The 18,994-nt window shown below is 44.0% G+C and overlaps 1 protein-coding gene across 1 annotated transcript in view; it reads right to left on the bottom strand.

The window, feature by feature from the left end:
* KCMF1 (potassium channel modulatory factor 1) overlaps positions 1–18,319 on the bottom strand; it is a 79,471-nt gene extending 61,152 nt beyond the window's left edge. The window contains exon 1 of the mRNA XM_025261208.3: positions 18,003–18,319. Coding sequence (XP_025116993.1) covers positions 18,003–18,018 — 16 coding nt within the window. The 5' untranslated portion in view covers positions 18,019–18,319. The remainder of the gene's footprint in view (positions 1–18,002) is intronic.
* Between the last annotated feature and the right edge of the window lie 675 nt (positions 18,320–18,994).

The following is an 18,994-nucleotide window of genomic DNA, read 5'->3' on the forward strand; positions in this document are numbered from 1 at the left end:
GACATCATAAAAATGCAAACCAGAATGTAGGAAAAACCATAAAGAAATGGTTCAGTTTCTTCAACAAATAAACAGCCTTTTTAAAGGGGGTAAAGACTGTTATAGAGAGATTGTGAAGGACGTAACAACCAAATGTAACTATGTAGACCTTTTTTGGATACTGATTTTAACAAACTAACTCATTTCTGAGTCAACTGGGAAAACTGAAGGATGGGGTATTATATAATATAAAAGAATTACTAACTCTTTGAGGAGTGACAATGATGTGGTTCCACCTATGTGCCTGTGTAGTGTGTCCCTGGCAACTAGGGATAAATAGTGAAATATCTGTGGGTAAAATAAAACACAGGTCTCAGATTTGCTTTAAAAATGTTCAAACCCTCCTAAAGGAAGTGAGTAGGAAACGGATATAAAAATGGCAAAATGCTGATGTGCTGAAACTGGGAAACAGAACAGGGGAATAACATTACCAATGAGTTAAACCTCAGTCAATTAAAAAAAAACAAAAAACAAAAAAACTCAAAACAGAAAAGAGATACAGAAATCACCTCCTAGTCCTCTCTTTACTCTGAAAAATTCAAAGTGCTAGTCACGTCTGACTCTTTGTGACCCCATGGATGGTAGCCCACCAGGATCCTCTGTTTATAGAATTCTCCAGGCAAGGATACTAGAGTGGATAGCCATTCCCTTTTCCAGGAGATCTTCCAACCCAGGGATCGAACCTGGGTCTCTTACATTGCAGGCAGATTCTTAACCATCTGAGCCACCAGGGAAGCCCCTCTTTTAGTCTAGGTTGCCACTAACCTTTATGGATCAACACTCTGTGAGCTACTCCATCAGAGATGCACTCCTCTGACATCATCATCTAATATATCAAATATCCTGTCCACATTGACAGTGACAGTCTTTATACACCTGAGGGAAAGACAGTGCCTATGGTGACATTTTGATATACCAATTTAGAAGCCCAAGCAAAAAAGAGGTAAGTTTGGTATGCTTGGTTTTGGTATATATCCTCAAATGTATCCAAATCACTATTATCTGCCACGGGCCTTTTCTCTAGCAAAACTGTTTACTGTTGAAAAATTCTCCCCTGTGTTTACCTACCTTGGCCTTATTAAATACTAATTTCTGCCCATCCCATTGGTCTAAAATGTCTGCTTCTACTCTAACCAGACAAATCCCTTACCCACAAAACTTGCTCAAACCTCTTCTCCTTAGTCCCTCTGTCTTTCTCTGAATACTCAGATTCACAGAATGTTAGAAGATAAGAGACCATTCATAGCTTTCACTTTCCAATAATTTTAAATAGATAATGCCTCCTGGATTGTAAGACTTCTTCCTCCATTATAATGCAAATTCCTTGAGGGCAGGGACACTGTTTTACCTTATATTCTTTTATCTTACCTTACTTCCTGTATCTTCTCATATATTCTGTATAACATTAACACTCAAATTATATGCACAGAACTTAAAAGTGTGGTAGACAACTGTTCTGTATGCCCAAGATGAAAATGATCATGATGGCTCAATGACTGCTTGCCATATGCCTGGCACTACTGTAAACATCTTATACATAATAACCATCAAATACAACCACCTTAGCATTATGCCTTTGTTATGAAACGATACACAGAGAGGGAAACAACTTACCCATGCTCACAGTTTGTAAAGTAAGTGACCAGGCTGGGATTTGAACACCAGCAGTCTGGTTCTAAAGTCCCATTGATAAATTTACTTTTCAGCATCTTAGAAAAAACTTGAGTAAACAGAAAATTTTATCCACTGAAGAAATCTAGCCTCAAAGTATCTATAAACTAATAAACCCTCTGATCCTACAGTTTGGGGTAATTTCATTTCAGTAGTATAGACAGTACAAAAGGAGTCTGGAATAAGAGTCATGAGATCTGAATGTTAGCCCTGTGATCTCAAGTAGTATGACTCAGCCCTTCTAGACTGCAATTTTATTTGGAAAAGAAAAAAAAAGGAGGTTGATTTCCTTCTGGACCAAAAGGTCTATTATTCTATCTTCTCTTGATTTTATTGGAGAGAAAAAGACTAAAATAAATTAATTCATTATCCAGCTGCCAAACTGGCCTAATTCCCACACAGAGCTCTCTTGGCCTGGACCAGTACCACTGCAACACTGGCGCGGGAGACTCGCTGGCTTGCCGCCTCTGTGCTCTCTCTCTAGTGGCACTTTGGGGAGGAAAACAAGGTTCAGAGCCCCCCCCACCCCCGACATTTACATAATAAAAGGTTTGGGGACTCAAGCCACAGTAAACTGGAAAGGGCAGCAGAATGGCATCAAGTCTTGATTTAAGGTCCCTAATGATATTGCTGAGCGTGTGTCTGTTCACACTCACTCAACCGGCTCCAGTTTATTCATCACACATCTCCACTTGAACATCTAACAGACATCTCTTACCTAATATGTCTGAAAAAGAACTCTTGACTTCTGCCTCCAAAAATGCACCTCCCCTCTGCATCTCAGTAAATGGCCCTCCTCTCACACAGTGGGCTGACATGTATCTTGTTAGCTCTAAGTTCAGAGGACTAAATCCCAGTGCCTCACCATCTCCTACAAAGCTCCACCTATACCTCATTTGCCCTCCTCATCCTCGCTGAGTCAGCTCCAGCCACCCTGTTCCTCACATAACCTGCTTTATTCTGACCCCAGAGCTTTTATACCTGAAGTCTCTGCTTGAGAGGTATTACTTCTTGTGGAAGGCTTTCTTGACCACTCAATTAACACCAGATCATCTATTCACCTTCCATCATAGTCAATCCTTAATCCTCCAGTCAGCTTTATTTTCTTCAGAATATTTATCACTAACCAAAATTAAATTTATCACTAACCAAAAATATTTAATTTAAGCTCTACAATAAGAACTTCCTCTTACCTTTCCTTACTCTATCTCCAGTTTTAACACCAGTACCTGGCACATTATTTATTGACGGAACGACTTTTCCCAGTCTTCCCTATCAGTCTGTAGTATCTACCCTTGAGCGGCACACATCTCTCCTTTCTCTCACAGCTAAATCTGTAACAGTGTTCCCAGTTTCTCATGTTCATTTGGAATTGAATACACTGCAATCTGGGTTCTAGCCTATGCTCATTAAGTTCTACAGCCCTCCTCACTCCAATAGCCACAGCCAAAGAACACTCACTCCTTATCTTCTTGACCTTTCTGCAGCAATACTGACCACATCCTCCTTCCAGAAAAATCACCTTTCTAAGTTTCAATGACAATACTCTCTCCTGATTCTCCTTCTACTCTCCAGGTACTCCCTTCAGCCAGTCTCTCCTGCTCCTTAAATTTAATGATCAGTCTCCCCATTGTAATCTATAGGTTCTAACCATCCCTGAGCAATCAACTCTACTACTATGGATTTATCTTAGCCCAGATTTATTCCACCCGAATTCCAGATCCACATGCTCAACTGTCCTTGGATATCTCTACTCGGATGTCCCACAGGTACCACAAATAAAACATGCTAAAAATGGAAGTCAACTCACTTTCCCCTGCTTCCAACCTTGACCCTTAAAGCATGCTTCTTTGTCCTAGATATGCATTCTGATAAACAGCACTGCCCAACTAATCAAGCCCAAACCCTGAGTTTTCCTAGACATTTCCCTATTCCAAAATCCCCGTGCCTCATTGTTCACCAAATAGGTCTCCTACTTGCACGCGTGTACGTGCGTGCTCAGTCGTGTCTAACTCTTTGTGACCCAATTTGCACTCACTACAGCAATTATCTTGGGGTAACTTACCTGTCCGTCTCCCCACCCTGCCCTCTGCAAATCCATCCTTTAGAGCATCTCTTTCTAGAACACAAAACTCATACTGGTTTGAAATTTCTTAAAAACTCACTCCTATTTATCTACCTTATTGACAAGGTTCATTTCCTGGCATCAGCCCCTCCATTTTTGCTCCAATAATGTTAAATTTCTTATGGTTTCCCCTCAAAGGAAAATCCTTTCTGCTCATCTCTCTGTCCATGGGATACTCTCCCCAACATCAGAGACAACTCAAACACATAACTCCCTTTGGGATGTGTTCATGAATTCGTCCATGAAACTGAGCAGCCTCCCGTATCGATTCTTTCACTGTACCTTGCAAGTATAAATTTATTATAGTTCATACTATGATGAACTATACGATTATAGTTCACACTTTGTATTCAAATTACACGTCTCATCTTAGAAGGCTGGAACTGGAATTCCCTTTGTGTTTTGTCCCGAGTCCCAACACAATATCTCCACATAGAGAAGGTATTCAGTGCATATTTATTAAATGAATGGATGAAAGCAGAAGTCAGAAAACCATGGCCCACGGGCTAAACCTGGCTTACCACCTGTTTTTGTCTAATCTGTGAGCTAAGAACAGTTTTTGCATTTAAAAATGTTTAGAGAAGAAATTTTTATTTTATTATTTTTTTTTGAGAAGAAAATTTTAAAAGGAATATTCAGTGATACCTGAAAAATACATGAAATTCAAATCTCAATATCCACAAATAAAGATTTATTGGATCACAGCCAAGCTTATCTGTTTACATTTAGTCTTAAGGCTGCTTTCAAATCAGGAGAGCAGAGTAGAGTAGTTGCAGTCGAGAGCATGTGGCCTGCAAAGTCATACCTGTTCTCTAGTCCTGTATAGATGTGTACTGACTTGAATGAAATAAAATGATCACAGATGTTTGGATGTGACAGAATTCAGTTCAAGTCTTGGCTTTACCACTTACTGCCTGGCATATGTGTGCACTCAGTTGCTGAGATGTGTCTGACTCTTTGCAGCCCCACGGACTGCAGCCTGCCAGGCTCCTCTGTCCATGGGATTTCCCAGACAAGAATACTGGAGTAAGTTGCATTTCCTCTGCCAGGGGAACTTCCCGACTCAAGGGCTCGAACCTGCATCTCCTGCACTGGCAGATTCTTTACCACTGAGCCCTGCATGACCTACGACAAATAACCTAACCTTTCTTGCATGTGTGTGTGCTAAGTTGCTTCAGTTGTGTCAGCCTCTCTTACTTAGACTCAAATTCCAAATCTGCAGAATATGGTAACATATCTTGCAGGATTGTTTTGAAATTTTACTAAGCCTCATAACTGAGATCCCTGCTGTAGGAACCAGTCTATAAAATGCCTGGTACAGAGTACAGCTTAAAAGACCTAGATGCTGGGAAAGACTGAGAGCAGGAGAAGGTGTCGATGACAGAGGATGAGATGGTTAGATGGTATCTCTGACTCAACGGACATGAGTTTGAGTGAACTCTGGGGGATGGTGAAGAGCAGGGAAACCTGGCATGCTGCAGTCCATGGGGTTGCAAAGAGTCAGACATGACTTAGTGACTGAACAACAACAATGTTGAGAAACCAGGCCTGGATTTGAATTCCAGCTCCATTACAGATTGTGTGATGAAGAACTTCTCAGTGCTTCAATTTCCTCATTCATTACACTGGGATAATAATAATATACACCTTATAGAACTGTTATGAGAATTAAACGAGTTGGTACCTGTGAAATGCTGAGCGCAGGGCCTTGCAGATGGTAAGCACTCCATAAATATTACTATTACTACAGCAGATGTTTGCTTAGTAGTGGTTTCTCCCCTTCCAGCCTCCTCTTCTACTCTACCTCTCATCCCTATTCAGAAAAGCCTAGATCTAAAGCAGTAAGTCAATACTTGCATGACAAGTGCAATTATACCTTACGGGGAGGTTGGGGGGTCATAACAACCTTGTGCTCACTCTCTGAGCCTCTCTTCTCAAGATACTTTCTTCCTCAGAAATCTAGCCTATCCCCAGACTTCAATGTAGGGGGCTATAAGATTCTTTTTTCTAACCAAGATTTCTCTCTTCTGAGCCCCAGTGCAGTGTTTCTCAACTCCTGATTTCTCCCCAATGGTCTTAACTTCTCGGGGCAACTTCCTGACCCAGGGATTGAACCAGGGTCTCCTGCACTGCAGGCAGATTCTTTACCATCTGAGCCACCAGGGAAGCCTATCTAATGGCCTACCATCACCTTAAATCCAAAATGTCAAAAGCTAAAAATTACTCTTTTCCCCACCTCTCCCTTCCTATCTTCCCTAACTAATATTAAGAACCTGCTATTCTTTCAGCATGTTGACTGGTCATCTTGAAATTATACTTTAGTCCTTGTTCTCTTGCAATGAGACTTTATCTCAAATCGTGTTGCTTTTTCTTTTCTTTTTGTTCCTACCATCACTGACTAATTCAGGTCCTTTCAACTTCAAGCTCATGCCACCAGTCTCTGAATGGTTCCTGCCACAAGCACCAACCTACTCCACACACAATTACACCACACCAATTTTCCTGAAACTTACTCATCACGCTCTTTCTTTGCTTCAAACTTTGACCCCTTTTCCATCCCATAATCTCTATGGAAAAAGGGAAAGACTGACCTTAGTGTTGCAATCAAATCCTTCCCTATCTACCTTGCTCCAGTCTTCATTTCTAATCTTATCCCCCATAATAAAAAAAATACCATCATCTTATACTTATGCAGTGCTTCATCCAACTTAGAAAACATCACTACATGCCCTGGTATTTCATCTTCACAGAGACCCTTGGAAAGAGGCCAAAGCAGCAGTTGCATCCTTCTTTTACAGAAAACAGATCTCTCGCACTGACTCAGAAGTCAGGACTTACATATGGGCATCTGTTCTAGAAACCCTGGTCTTCTCAGTACTGTCTGATAGACCTCTCTCTAACATGCTCTTGTTTTCTCAGCTCTGCAGTCTACCCCCTGCCATGCTCCTACTTGGTGGCCATCCCTGAAGTGAAGAGTGTTGGGGAAAGTTCATAAAGCAGTGTTTCTTAGAGATGCTGGAATGTGCTACATCAGGTGTTTAGCTTCCAGTCTGCCATGTATAGCCAAAAAGATCCCTCTAAAGAAGGGCTTCTATAGCGTATTTCTCCAAGCACACACAATCAAACATCCTCACAGCAGGCCACAATACAGAGTATGCTGTGTCTGGACTAGTTACACCGACTTCATTTCCTACCTCTTCCCCCTCAACCACGGTCCTCCATCCACAGGGGGTTCACTGCTGTTCCCAGAACATTCCAAATCTCAGGGCCTCTGGACTTGCTGTATCCTCCTTTTCACATCCTTCACTTAACTCAAGTTCTTTCTTTCAGAGTTCCATCTTCAGAAAAGCTCTCCCTGACCATCATTATCTAAAGTAGCCCCCTATTCTCTAGTCCCAGTCTGGGTTCTTGTAACAGTCGTCACTTTCTAACACTGCTGCTGCTGCTAAGTCGCTTCAGTCGTGTCCGACTCTGTGCGACCCCATAGACGGCAGCCCACCAGGCTCCCCCATCCCTGGGATTCTCCAGGCAAGAACACTGGAGTGGGTTGCCATTTCCTTCTCCAATGCATGAAAGTGAAAAGTGAAAGTGAAGTCACTCAGTCGTGTCTGAACCTTAGCGACCCCATGGACTGCAGCCTACCAGGATCCTCCGTCCATGGGATTCTCCAGGCAAGAATACTGGAGTGGGTTGCCGTTTCCTTCTCCATCTAACACTCTATTACCTATTTATTCTTTCATGGTCTTTTTCAGGGATTCACAATTTTTTTCTGTCAAGAGCCAGAGAGTAAATATGTTCAACTTTCTGTCATAACTCCTCAACTGCATTGTAGCACAAAGCAACTTTGAGAATATGGAAATGAGGAGATGTGGGTGTGCTCCAATAAAACTTTATTTACCAAGACAGGCAGTGGGCCAAGTCACAGGCCACACACCCTCGGCATATTCCTTCTAACGGAGTGTGAGTGTCGGAGGAACAGGAAGCTTCTCTGTCTTGTTCACTAAGGTTTCCTTGTGGCCAGAATAATTCCTGGCCCTGAGTACACATTCAATATATAAATATGTGTTGGGTAAATAAAAAGAACTAGTCTGGAGTGGGGAGTTATGCTCCTCTTCTACCTTCTCAGGTGACAACAGCATGACATTCAAGGAGAATGAGGCCAAGGTCATCAGCTCCATTTCCATTTGGTTAGTATCATACCATGAAAAGTGGTCTCAAACCATTGTGTGCCTGTCACCAGCAATAATCACCGCATGCAAACAATGCCTTTTATTACATAACCAGGTCCAGGTAGGAGTCTGTTAAAACACAGGCCGCTGGGCCCCACCCCCAGAAGTTGTGATCGGTAGGTCTGGGGTAGAGTCTAAGAATCTGCATTAGGAGCAAGTTCCCAGGTGATGCTGATAGGCTGGTCCTGAACCACATGTTGAGAAGCATTGGATGACAGTGCCCCAAAATAACAGGATGTGAGTGCTCAGCTGCTCAGTCCTGTCCGACTCTTTGCGACCCTAAGGACTGTAGCCCATCAGGCTCCTCTGTCCATTGAATTCTCCAGGCAAGAATACTGGAGAGGGTTGTCGTTTCCTCCTCCAGGGGATCTTCCTGACCCAGGAACTGAACCTGTGTCTCCTGTATCTCCTATAATGCAGGCAGATTCTTTACTGAGCCATTAGAGAAGACCCCAAAACAATAATACTAGCATTTCTACACTATCGGGTGGGGGGTGGGGAGGAGGGGAGAGCCAGTGTCTCAGTGATCTGGCTGGAGGGGAGCTGAAGGAAAAACAAAAACATAATACTGACAGCTCAGTGGAACTGCTGCTCCAGTAAAATCAAGACAGAAAAACATGAGGTCTTTAATTTTTAACAGACTGTCTTCCAAACACTCTTATTTTCACTTGCAAATCTAGCTGTAACTGGCTAAAATAATAAGCCAAAAAGGTAAAAGAGAGACACCACCAGTGGGTGGCTAACCTTGATAGTGGACTAAGGATTATCTTCTCCATCGGCTCCATAATCAATTTCCTTAAAATTAAAGAAGAATCATAGCTACCTGTCTTTCTACTGCTAGATGCCAGGAGCCTTTTGGAGATGGATACTGGGTATATAATCTATATAGTGAAAGTGTTAGTCACTCAGTTGTGTTTGACTCTTGCTACCCCATGGACTATAGCCCACTAGACTCCTCTGTCCATGGGATTTCCTAGGCAAGAATACCAAAGTGGGTAGCCATTCCCTTCTCCAGGAGATCTTCCTGAACCAGGAATTGAACCTGCGTTTCCTGCATTGCAGGTGGATTCTTTACCATCTAAACCACCAGGAAGCCCAACAAAATACATGTACAATAAATGACCAAGCCTAGGGGTCACTTTTTTCAAATGATGAATTCACCATAATAAAACTTGAAATGGACTAGCAACAATTTTTGCAAATTCTATATCTGTCAACTCCAGGGACTTCAAAATAACCCCTCAAACTCACATTAAAACCACCCCAAAGCCATTACTTACACTTCATCAATCTGAATAGCCCTCAAAGGAATTAGAATTTATATACATTTGTAGTTGTTTATAAAGTGGATTTCTACTGTGATGGTTTTATGTAGCTAAAGTTTAGGTTAAGAATAATTTTAAGGTCAAAAAATAGGGTAAAATCTAACTTCTTAGGAGAGAAATTCAGGAAACAAATCAAGAATGTTCATGAATGGACAATTAAGTAGATGGCAATACTGCATCAACATGTACTTACAAAGACAGACAGTATTATGATCAAAATATGAATCAGCAGACTTCCAATGTGTCTGGAAGTCTAAAGTGTTTCTCAGCTAAGACCAAGTAATTTTTTTATGAAAATCTAGCATCTGAATTAAAAAGTTTCAGTGTGGAATATATCCTAGATTTTTACAGTGTTGTAAAGAAAAAAGAATATAAAAATATCTCATAAACAATTTGTATATTGGTTACATGATGAACTGTTATTTTGTATATATTAAGTTAAAGCATTAAATTATTAAAACTGATTTCACCTTCTCAGTTTTGTTACTGTAGCTCCCAGAGAATTTCAAATTACATGTGACTTGAAACTAGATTTGTATTAGACAGTGTGATCACGCAGCCCAATTCTGCAAGAAGATTTGCTATCTTTTTTTCCTTTTGGGTGGTTTCTAAAAAGCTTGCAGAAAATGATAGGGAGCAATGAATAAGCATACAGATATGCAGTATGTCTGACATGGAGTGAAGCTCTTTGATCCTGGCCTAATACGGGATCACCTCAGGCCAAGTGCTCATCCACTGTAACCCGAGGTTCTAATCACCATTTTTCCCAGGGGAAGGACGATCAGTTTCACCTCAGCGACTACTGTCCATGTGTGTTTAGTTGCTAAGTTGTCTCTGACTCTTTTGCGATTCCCCAAGGACTGTAGCCCACCAGGTTCCTCTGTCTGTGGGATTTCCCAGCAAGAATACTGGAGGAGGTTGCCATTTCCTTGACCAGGGGATCTTCCCCACCCAGGGACTGAACCCATGTCTCTTCTACTGGCAGGTGGATTCTTTACCATTGGGCCACCAGGGAAGCCCTCAGTGACTATTATGTATACTTTTATCTGTAGCTATACAAACACATGAAATTCATTTCAAATTGCAATTAACTGTATCAGAACTGCTAGCAGTGTTACTAAAAATGAACATAATCTCTGACTATGAAAACTACCTGGTTCCCACCACCCCCCGGCATGTATTTCATTCTTACAGAGAAGGGACACATTTCTAACAACTCCTTTATATAATCCCTGCCCATTTCACTTCAGTGTCTTTAACTCCTGATTTAGAAAGTTTCTCATTTCCTTACTGTCAAAACTCTACAATCACAGAGGACACCAAAGGAGAATGCTGGTTGAGGAAGAATACCAGAATGAAGTAGGGTCCAGTTACTCACCCCAACAGTTGCTATATAACCATAAGGATGCCACACACACACAAAAACACTATACGGAATATAAAAAGTTTAATACCTTGAGCTGTCTTTGCTAAGTATCAAAAAGATACTTACGTGTGTAGATGTGTGTTGAGACCTTAAGTTTAAGGATAATATTGTTAGAGAACAAAATGTACTGCTGGGCAGAATTAGAAGTGATTGTGAAGCTTGAATGAAAATAATATTTTTAAAAAAAGGAGGGGGGTGCAAATATTGCCAAAACATTAAAACACTTACATGATTTAATTACCCTGTCATAAAATATAAACTTCAAGGACTAATTCGAGCACACTGGAAAAGAGCCACAACCTATGCAACAGCAAAGAATTTAATTCCCTAACATGTGTTTCTAACCCACTGAATATTATCATCCTGCAGCAAGGGTCAACAACTTGTGGCCAGCTCTGGAGATGACTTGGAGTGGTACTTGAGTAGGTATCCATAAATATTCTCTGAATGAAAGGCTGAATGAAGCAGGAAACTCACACACAGTGCAATTAACATGCAGATCTTCACAGCCAGTTAATCTGAAACCAGAGCCAGAGGGAGAACAAAACAGCACCTTGGTGTCCAGTCCCAGGCCATTCCCCAGGGAGTCAGCTACCCTAAGTTATTTTCATTCTATGTACACATAGTTTGCTCATCCCCTCTTACTTTTATGAAAGTTCCAAGTTCTCTTTCCTACAAACTCTTTCCCTCCTAACCAGTTCCCCCATACAAAAGCAGGGATGCACTTTAGAGTCTTACCATTTTTTAAGACAATTATTAAACATCTCTAACAGTCACTCCCAAATGTTCACTGGGCCTCCCAAAGGCCAGACACTATGCTAGGTGGGAGCATACAGAGGTGTACGTATAACACTATACCTATGTGGAGCAGCCAGACAAGTGAACAATTACAGCATTAAAAAATGCCTGGAGAATGATGCACGACTGCTATTGGAAGGACTTAACTTTGCTGGGTGGGCGGGGAGGGTGACAGAGTCTTACGGAACAAAGGTAAAAGAGATCAAAACCAAAAATTACAGTCTAATATACCTGCAACTGTTCTAATGGTCAACTCATCAAGTTAGCACTCTAAAGTGGCTCTTTGAATGAAGATCCTCTGACTACAGAGAAATCTGAAGTTCATGACAGTGGCACTGATTACAGGCAAGAGAAGAAAAACACACACACGCACACACGCACGCACGCACGCGCGCGCGCGCGCGCGCACACACACACACACACACACACTCCAGCAGAAGAAAATGTGCAAACCTAATTAGTCGTGATGTCAAGAGGCTTTACCCACTTAATGTCTGTCCCTCCAAGCTGAAGGTGACTTGACTGACCCACTCCTGTGATTGACTTCAGTTGGATTTTTCACACAGTAGTGATGGATTTGCAAGAACCCATCCATACTTTCTCCCTGATACCTCTTGTGGCTACTGGCCAAGTCTGCTGGACTGCTGGTTGGTACCACGGCCCTGAAGAGATAAACAGACCATGTACATGAACGAGACAGACCCACTCTGCTTTGGTACTATTCAGAAAGACAGTTAAAAACATGGATTCACAAACATGTGGGAGGGCAGTTAGAAAAGCAGCAAGGATGGCACCCGGGAAGGTGCCTAACAAGCAATTCATCTCTTGCTAGTTTCGCAGGACCCTGTTTTTACCTCCTGGTACCCAGTTCTTTAGACATTTCATCAAGCATGAGAGTTTTCTGTTTCTGACTTCCTGTGGCTACAGATCATTCCCAAGATTCATGACTACCCTGCCTACCTTTCTTCTACCATCACCCTCCTCGTCTCTTGTCCTTACCCTTGCCCGAACCCTCTTTTCACGCAAAACACTCACTTTCTTCCCATGGAACATAGGTAATGTGTTCCTCTGGAAACCGTCTGCTTTATCCAACATCTCCATCATCAATCAGGACACAGATAATATATAAAAATCACCACATTTTAAAAAATGCTCTGATCTATAGACCTCTTACAGGTTCTTTCCTTAATTTTAATGTATAACTTTAGCAGCTAAAAAGTATGGGTGTGTGTGTTAGTTGCTTAGTCGTGTCCGACTCTTCGCAACCCCACGGACTGTCGTCTGTCAGTGGCTAAAAAGTACACCCAATCATTTTAAGGAAACGAAAAACATCATGGCTCCTAGCACAATGCTAAAATTAATGTGAAATTAAACTTTTATCAACAAAGATTTTAATTACGAATGGCACTACTTTAAAATTTTATGAATATGAAGGGCAGGAAATGCTTCCATATTCATGAAAGAAGCCCCAAGGCAGTCCTTATGATGACATTTAAAACATACTATTTTTAGGATAATATATCCTAAATGATACCTTAATCTTCACTAAAAACAATTTTTGGAACCTGCACTCTAAAAAAATCCAAACCACTGTAAATATATGTGTTAGATGTTATAAAGCTGATGTTTTGAAAATTAAGACTCATAAGGACATGGATTTCTTTTTTGAAATGTTGCAAACCTAATGTGAAGGAATTTGGTCAATTCACATCAGAAGCTTCCTGATTTTCACTGTGAAAAGGTTTTCAACCTTTAAACAAGACTGCTGTTAATAAACTCTTAAAATTCTAAGACTAACAGAAATTCCTTTCAAACTAAATTTCTAATATAAAACAAGAAAGTTTATTTTGCTATATTTTAACTTACACATGGATGTCAACAGATGAGAATGGACTTCAAAATCAACTTTATACAAAATCATGGAATCAAAGACTCCAGAAATTAAAATATTTATGTTCTATCCTTTATTGAAAGTCAAAGTAAATATAATAAATGATTCACTGAAATTTAAAGTCAAGTAAGAGTGTCATAATCTTTTTAACAGATCACTTAGTGAAGTAAGTTGTCCCACATGATAGCAAAGAACTTTTCAGCGGGAGTGAATTTACTTTGTCACAGGAAAGCAAAAGTCACCACGTTAAAAATCCCATGCTAATTGCCAATGCTGGCTTTTCAGTCCCCAAATTCTGAAAACAAATTATTGCAATTCCCGCTGGGACTGTCTGCATGCTCATTTATAGCACTAGATAGCACTCGTAGAGAACAGAAATCTAACAAAAAAGTGATACAACTTCAAAAAATGGTACACCTTTCAAGAACCAGAGTAATGACTACCTACTGTTGTACTTAACATTTTGAAAATAAACAGTCTCAGATGCTTTTGAGAATAACATGTTAGGATCACTGGTCCATTTATTCACTATCATTGCTTACATATGAAAATCTTCAAAAACTTAGGGGAAATATAAATCAAGTAGAGATTAGTTCAAATAGGAACTCTGTTTGAAAGCTCAAATGATTTTATCCAAAATGAAGAGCAGCCCACAAAAAAGCTAGGAGGCACTCAAGAAAAAGGAGTTAGAAATCACAATAGATTCCCTCTGAAACTGGGCAAAATTAGTAAGAAAAAAGTTGGTAATTGTATTGTCATCAATTTGTTTATCCCTTCCTTATGGCATGTCTCACACTGTGCTGCAGAAGCTGTGCACATGTGTCTTCTGTCTTCCCCACCAGACTTAAGTTGAGGAGCTCTCTCTGCTTCATTCATCCTTGGTACCTAGCCCAGGGCCTTAAACATAGTAGCAAATGAAAAAAAGGGTGAATGATTTAAGGTAATAAAACATATTCCTAACTAGGTAATCAATTAGGCTCCAACTCATGCAAGAACATTTATAATTTCATTTTAGCTAATAAACACTGAGTAATTTGATATGTTTTTAACAACATTTGCAAAGCTATTAAATGGATTTTAAGCTCTGAATAACATATTTATACTCTAAATGTATTTAAGAAGAAAGCATGTAGTGAAACATTAGGAAAAAAAAAAACTTCTACCAATGAAATAGAAAATGATGGGTTTCACTGTGTATAACATGGAACTAGATGGTGCTGGTAAGTTGAACATAAAATGACTAAGAACTGACATTGTAAAATGTTTAAAGACCCTGGAATTCTGGTTGTGAAAGTCAAGATTGGCAAGCAGGAGACAATGTAGAGTACCAAAACTCCAGTGTCTGGAAAGGCGGGTGGGGAGTCTGTTTCTCCAGCAGGAACAGTAACTCTGATCACAATCTATATAGTGCTGCTGGAAACAGGTACAGAACCAGCCCAGACCATGGACTCACTCCCCATACCCCAGAAGAAATGATGGAATACCAACCAGAGTGGGCCCTTTCTGGACTCCCCACAATTCCAGTTCAATCAACTCTAAAACTAAAGTCCAGAGCTAAAGTAGGCAAATGATAGCCTGCAGGCCAAAATGGGCCAAATGTGGCCACCTCCAGTGTTTGTGCAGCCCTCAAGCTAAAAGTGGTTTTTACATTTTTAAATGGTAAAAACGAAGAATCATAAAAATTATATGAAATTCAATGTCAGTCCCATAAAGAAAGTTTTCATTGGAACAGGGCTGTGCTCATTCATTACATGTTGTCTGCTTTTATGCTACAACGGCAGAGGGGGCATAGGCTTGCCAAGTCTATGATATTTACTCCCTAGCCCTTCACAGAAAAAAAGCATGCTGACCCCTAGAACATTTCTCTGTGCTTCCAGTTGCACCTCATTTCTCTGAGGCAGTTCACTGCTTTGCAAAGTATAGACTAAAGCTTGACAGATGTCCACCTTGGGGTTCTGTTGTCCAAAGTTACATCCTTACATACAATATAGTGCAACTCATTAGGGTGGGCCCAAAGACACACAGCACGGGCATACAGAACGCACTGAAACAGAAGCACAGGGCAAGCACACTACAGGCGGGCAGCACCGTTCAGGTTTCTTCCCAGACTACTACAGCCAGTTCTGGGTCATACTGCTGAAAGGTAAAGGGAACTACAGAGAATTTGGAGGTGGACAGATGACTAAAAGAGCTCAAAAATCCCACCACTAAAGAAATAGGATTAGTTGGCCCAAAGAAGAAAGCATGAGAAAAGAACTACGCTACTGAGGGTGTCAATCTCTCCTTTGTTGACACATTCAATCCTAACCAATGAAAATAACTGGTAGGCCCAACGAAAATTCCACACACCATGTATCTAATAAATTAAATGTGATTCTTAAGGAGATTGTCATTCCTGCCTTAGGCCATTAGCTAGACCCTTAAAAAGTAATCATTTGACAAATACTGTACTATAAATCTTCAACTGATGTATGGTAGGAATGTTCCTTTTTTCAGAAACATCTGGCATGCTCTAAGTTACAGAAAAGGTGTGCTATTCCTGTGCTGAGGGGCTCAGTAATATTCAAGTAACTAGAAGTTAAATATAAGTTTCATGACCACATGTCTTTCCACAGGACCAAACAGGGGGAAACAGGCTTCAAGTACAGAATTTGTGTTACATTCAAGAATGTTCACACTGTGGAGTTGTAATTTCTCTAAAGGATTCCTGAGGGTAAAGGAATGTTCCCAGGATACCATTCAATTACAAAACTCAGCCTGCAACTATCCAGATATTTTCTTGAAGCAAGGAGAATGGGTCTCAAACACCCTTCTTCCATTGCTATGATTCTGTAACTCTTAACTCTCCCAGTTCTTATGAGTAAGAGAGCCTACAGCCATTGCTCACTTGCATTTTGTCCTGAAGGTGGTCACTGTACACACGACTTCAAAGATAAGCTTTACATACCAAATTAAAATTTGATTATCACTTTAATTACAATTTATTTTAAATTACAAGACAGGAATGCTTCCATTAAGTAAAAAAAAGGGGGGAGGGGGAATAGGCATAGCTTCTAAATATTTCTATGAGCCTATGTGCCTTATTATTTCAAACTGTCCAACATTAGTACACAGTAAGTGAAGAAAATACAGTATATTTCCTATTGGTTTTGTGATTTTAGAATATAGAATCCTTGGACACAATATATTCTTGAAGTCAATCTCAAATTAATTATAATTAGTAAAGCACATCCTGAAACTTGCTCTAAATATAATTTTGATCAATCTGAGTTTTCAATCTTGAAATTCTAAGGCCTATATTTCCCTAAGAATACCTTTGCAACGTTGTGGTGCACACGCAAGAATCTGACTCACTAAACTTTCTCCACTCCTACATCACCTATATAGGATTTTAACATCAAGAGTACAAAATATCTTCAAACCACTTATACAATCTTGCATTAACCTTACCAGGATAAACTTTTCCGCCAAGTTTCGTTAAGACTTTTTATTTAAAGACCTGTGGTAGTGAAACAAAGAAAACACAACCCCCTCCCCCTTTTCTAAACCATATGGCAGCAAATTAAAGTTAACTTATTTTTTTATCAGCTCAACGCCTAGACCTCGGCCCTAAACATTTTTCTCTTTGTGCCCTCGGATCGGACTAGAACAGTCTGCTGATTTGCAACTGTACCCCCATGTTTTAAAATCACAAAACAAAGTCCCAAACGCCCCCTAACCACTACCAGACCTCACCACGGTCATTTACGAAAACCTGGTTCAGGAGACCATGCATGCCGGGCAAGGGGCCCGCAGCCCGCCAGGAGCGAGTCCCCTTCCGACCCAGTGACCGAGCAGTGAGTTTGCTCACCCGGCCGGGCCGGATCCGCCCCGGGAACTTGGGTTACCCGAGCCCAGGGACGCGCTGAGGCCTAGCCGCGAGGCCGGGGCGGGCTCCAGGCGACGGGGGCTTCCCGTTCCCCGACCGCAGAGCCTTCCCGCCGCCCCGCGGTCGCCCGCAGGCAGGGGCACTCCCCGTCGTCTCCCGGCGACCGGACTCACCCGCCGAGTCCTGGGTCGGCTCCTCGGTCTCCTGCCGCCGTCCGCGGCCCCGCTCGGCGGCCGCGCCGGGCCCTTCCGGGACGGCGGGAGCTCTAGGCCGCGCCGGGGCCCCGCGGCTCCGGGGCCGGCCGGCCGGGCCGCGGCGTCCGGTATCAGTCCCGAGGACCGGGCTCCCGCCGGTAACGGGCCCCGCCGCCTCCCCTCCCCCTCCCCCGCCCCATGACAGTGCAAACCCTCCGGCCGGCCCGGCCGCCCCGCCTCCGGCACCAGGCCCAGCTCAGGGCCGCGGCCGTGGCGGCGGCGGCGCCGCGGCTCTACGCCCTCGCTCGCTCGCTCTCGGGCCCGGCTCAGGCCCAGCCGAAGTCTCCGCCGCTTCCCGGCCGCCCTCCGCGGCGCCCGGCCCGGGCGGGGTAGGCCGAGGCCCGGGCGAGGGGGTGGGGGCGGGGGCTCCTCTCACCTTCATGTCGGGACATCCTAGTTCAGACGGTGGCGGCGCGGCCCCTCCCGGGCTCCGGCTGCAGTGTCCCCTGTGGGGTCCCGGCGCTGCCCGCGCCGGCCGGCCGACTCCCACTCGACTCCCGGGCTTGGCCGCGGGGGCGGGGTGGGCAGGGGAGCGCTCCCGCGGCGGCGGCGGCGGCGGGGAGGCGGCGCGGGGCGGGAACGGGGCCGGGCCTGGCCGGGGCTGAGCTCCTCCAGGAGGCGGGTCCGACGCCGCGGCTCCGCCGGCGCCCGCCGTGACTCGGTCACTCTCGGGCCCGCCGGCTCCCGGCTGCGGCGCCGCGCTCCGCAAACCCCGCTCCTCCCCTCCCCCGGCCCACCCCCCGCCCCTCTTCCCCGGCTCCCGGCCGCCGCCTCCTCCTCCTCCTCTTCCTCCTCCTCCGCCTCCTTCCGCCGCCCGCACGCCGGCCCCGCCTCTCGCTGCCCGCGCCGGGCCCAGCTGCCCGGAGCCCCGCGGCCGCAGGGCGCGGCGGGGGCGCCGCGGCGGCGGCGGCGGCGGCGGCGGCGGCGACTCGGGCCGCGGCGTTTGGCCACACTCGCCGGCGGGCCTCGGTCGGGCGCCCGAGCCCGGCCTCGGCTTGGCCGCCGCCGCGCCTCGCGTAGGGAGGAAGAGGAAACGCCCCGGCGCCGGCGCTCGCCGGTACGGCCGCGCGGTCCCCAGCCCCGCCTGGGGCCTACGTGGAACCGGGCCCTAGGCGCTTCGCCGTTGGGCCGGACCGACCGCGACGGCAGGTGCTTCCCGACAGCGAGCTGAGACCGCGGCAGGCTCCCGCCTTCGGGAGCTTGGCCGCCGGGCCGACCGCGTGAAGCGCCCTGCTGCCCTCAACCCCGACGGGAGGCTGCGCACAGGCCGGGGACACGTGTTTGTGTTTCTTTTTAAGCCAGCGAGGCTCGGCAGGAAAGGCGGCTGACCTCCGGGCGTTGTCCCGCGTTGCCCGGCCCGGTGACTCG

The sequence above is a fragment of the Bubalus bubalis genome, chromosome 12 (assembly GCF_019923935.1).
Source record: "Bubalus bubalis isolate 160015118507 breed Murrah chromosome 12, NDDB_SH_1, whole genome shotgun sequence".
In the NCBI taxonomy this organism is placed as follows: domain Eukaryota; kingdom Metazoa; phylum Chordata; class Mammalia; order Artiodactyla; family Bovidae; genus Bubalus; species Bubalus bubalis.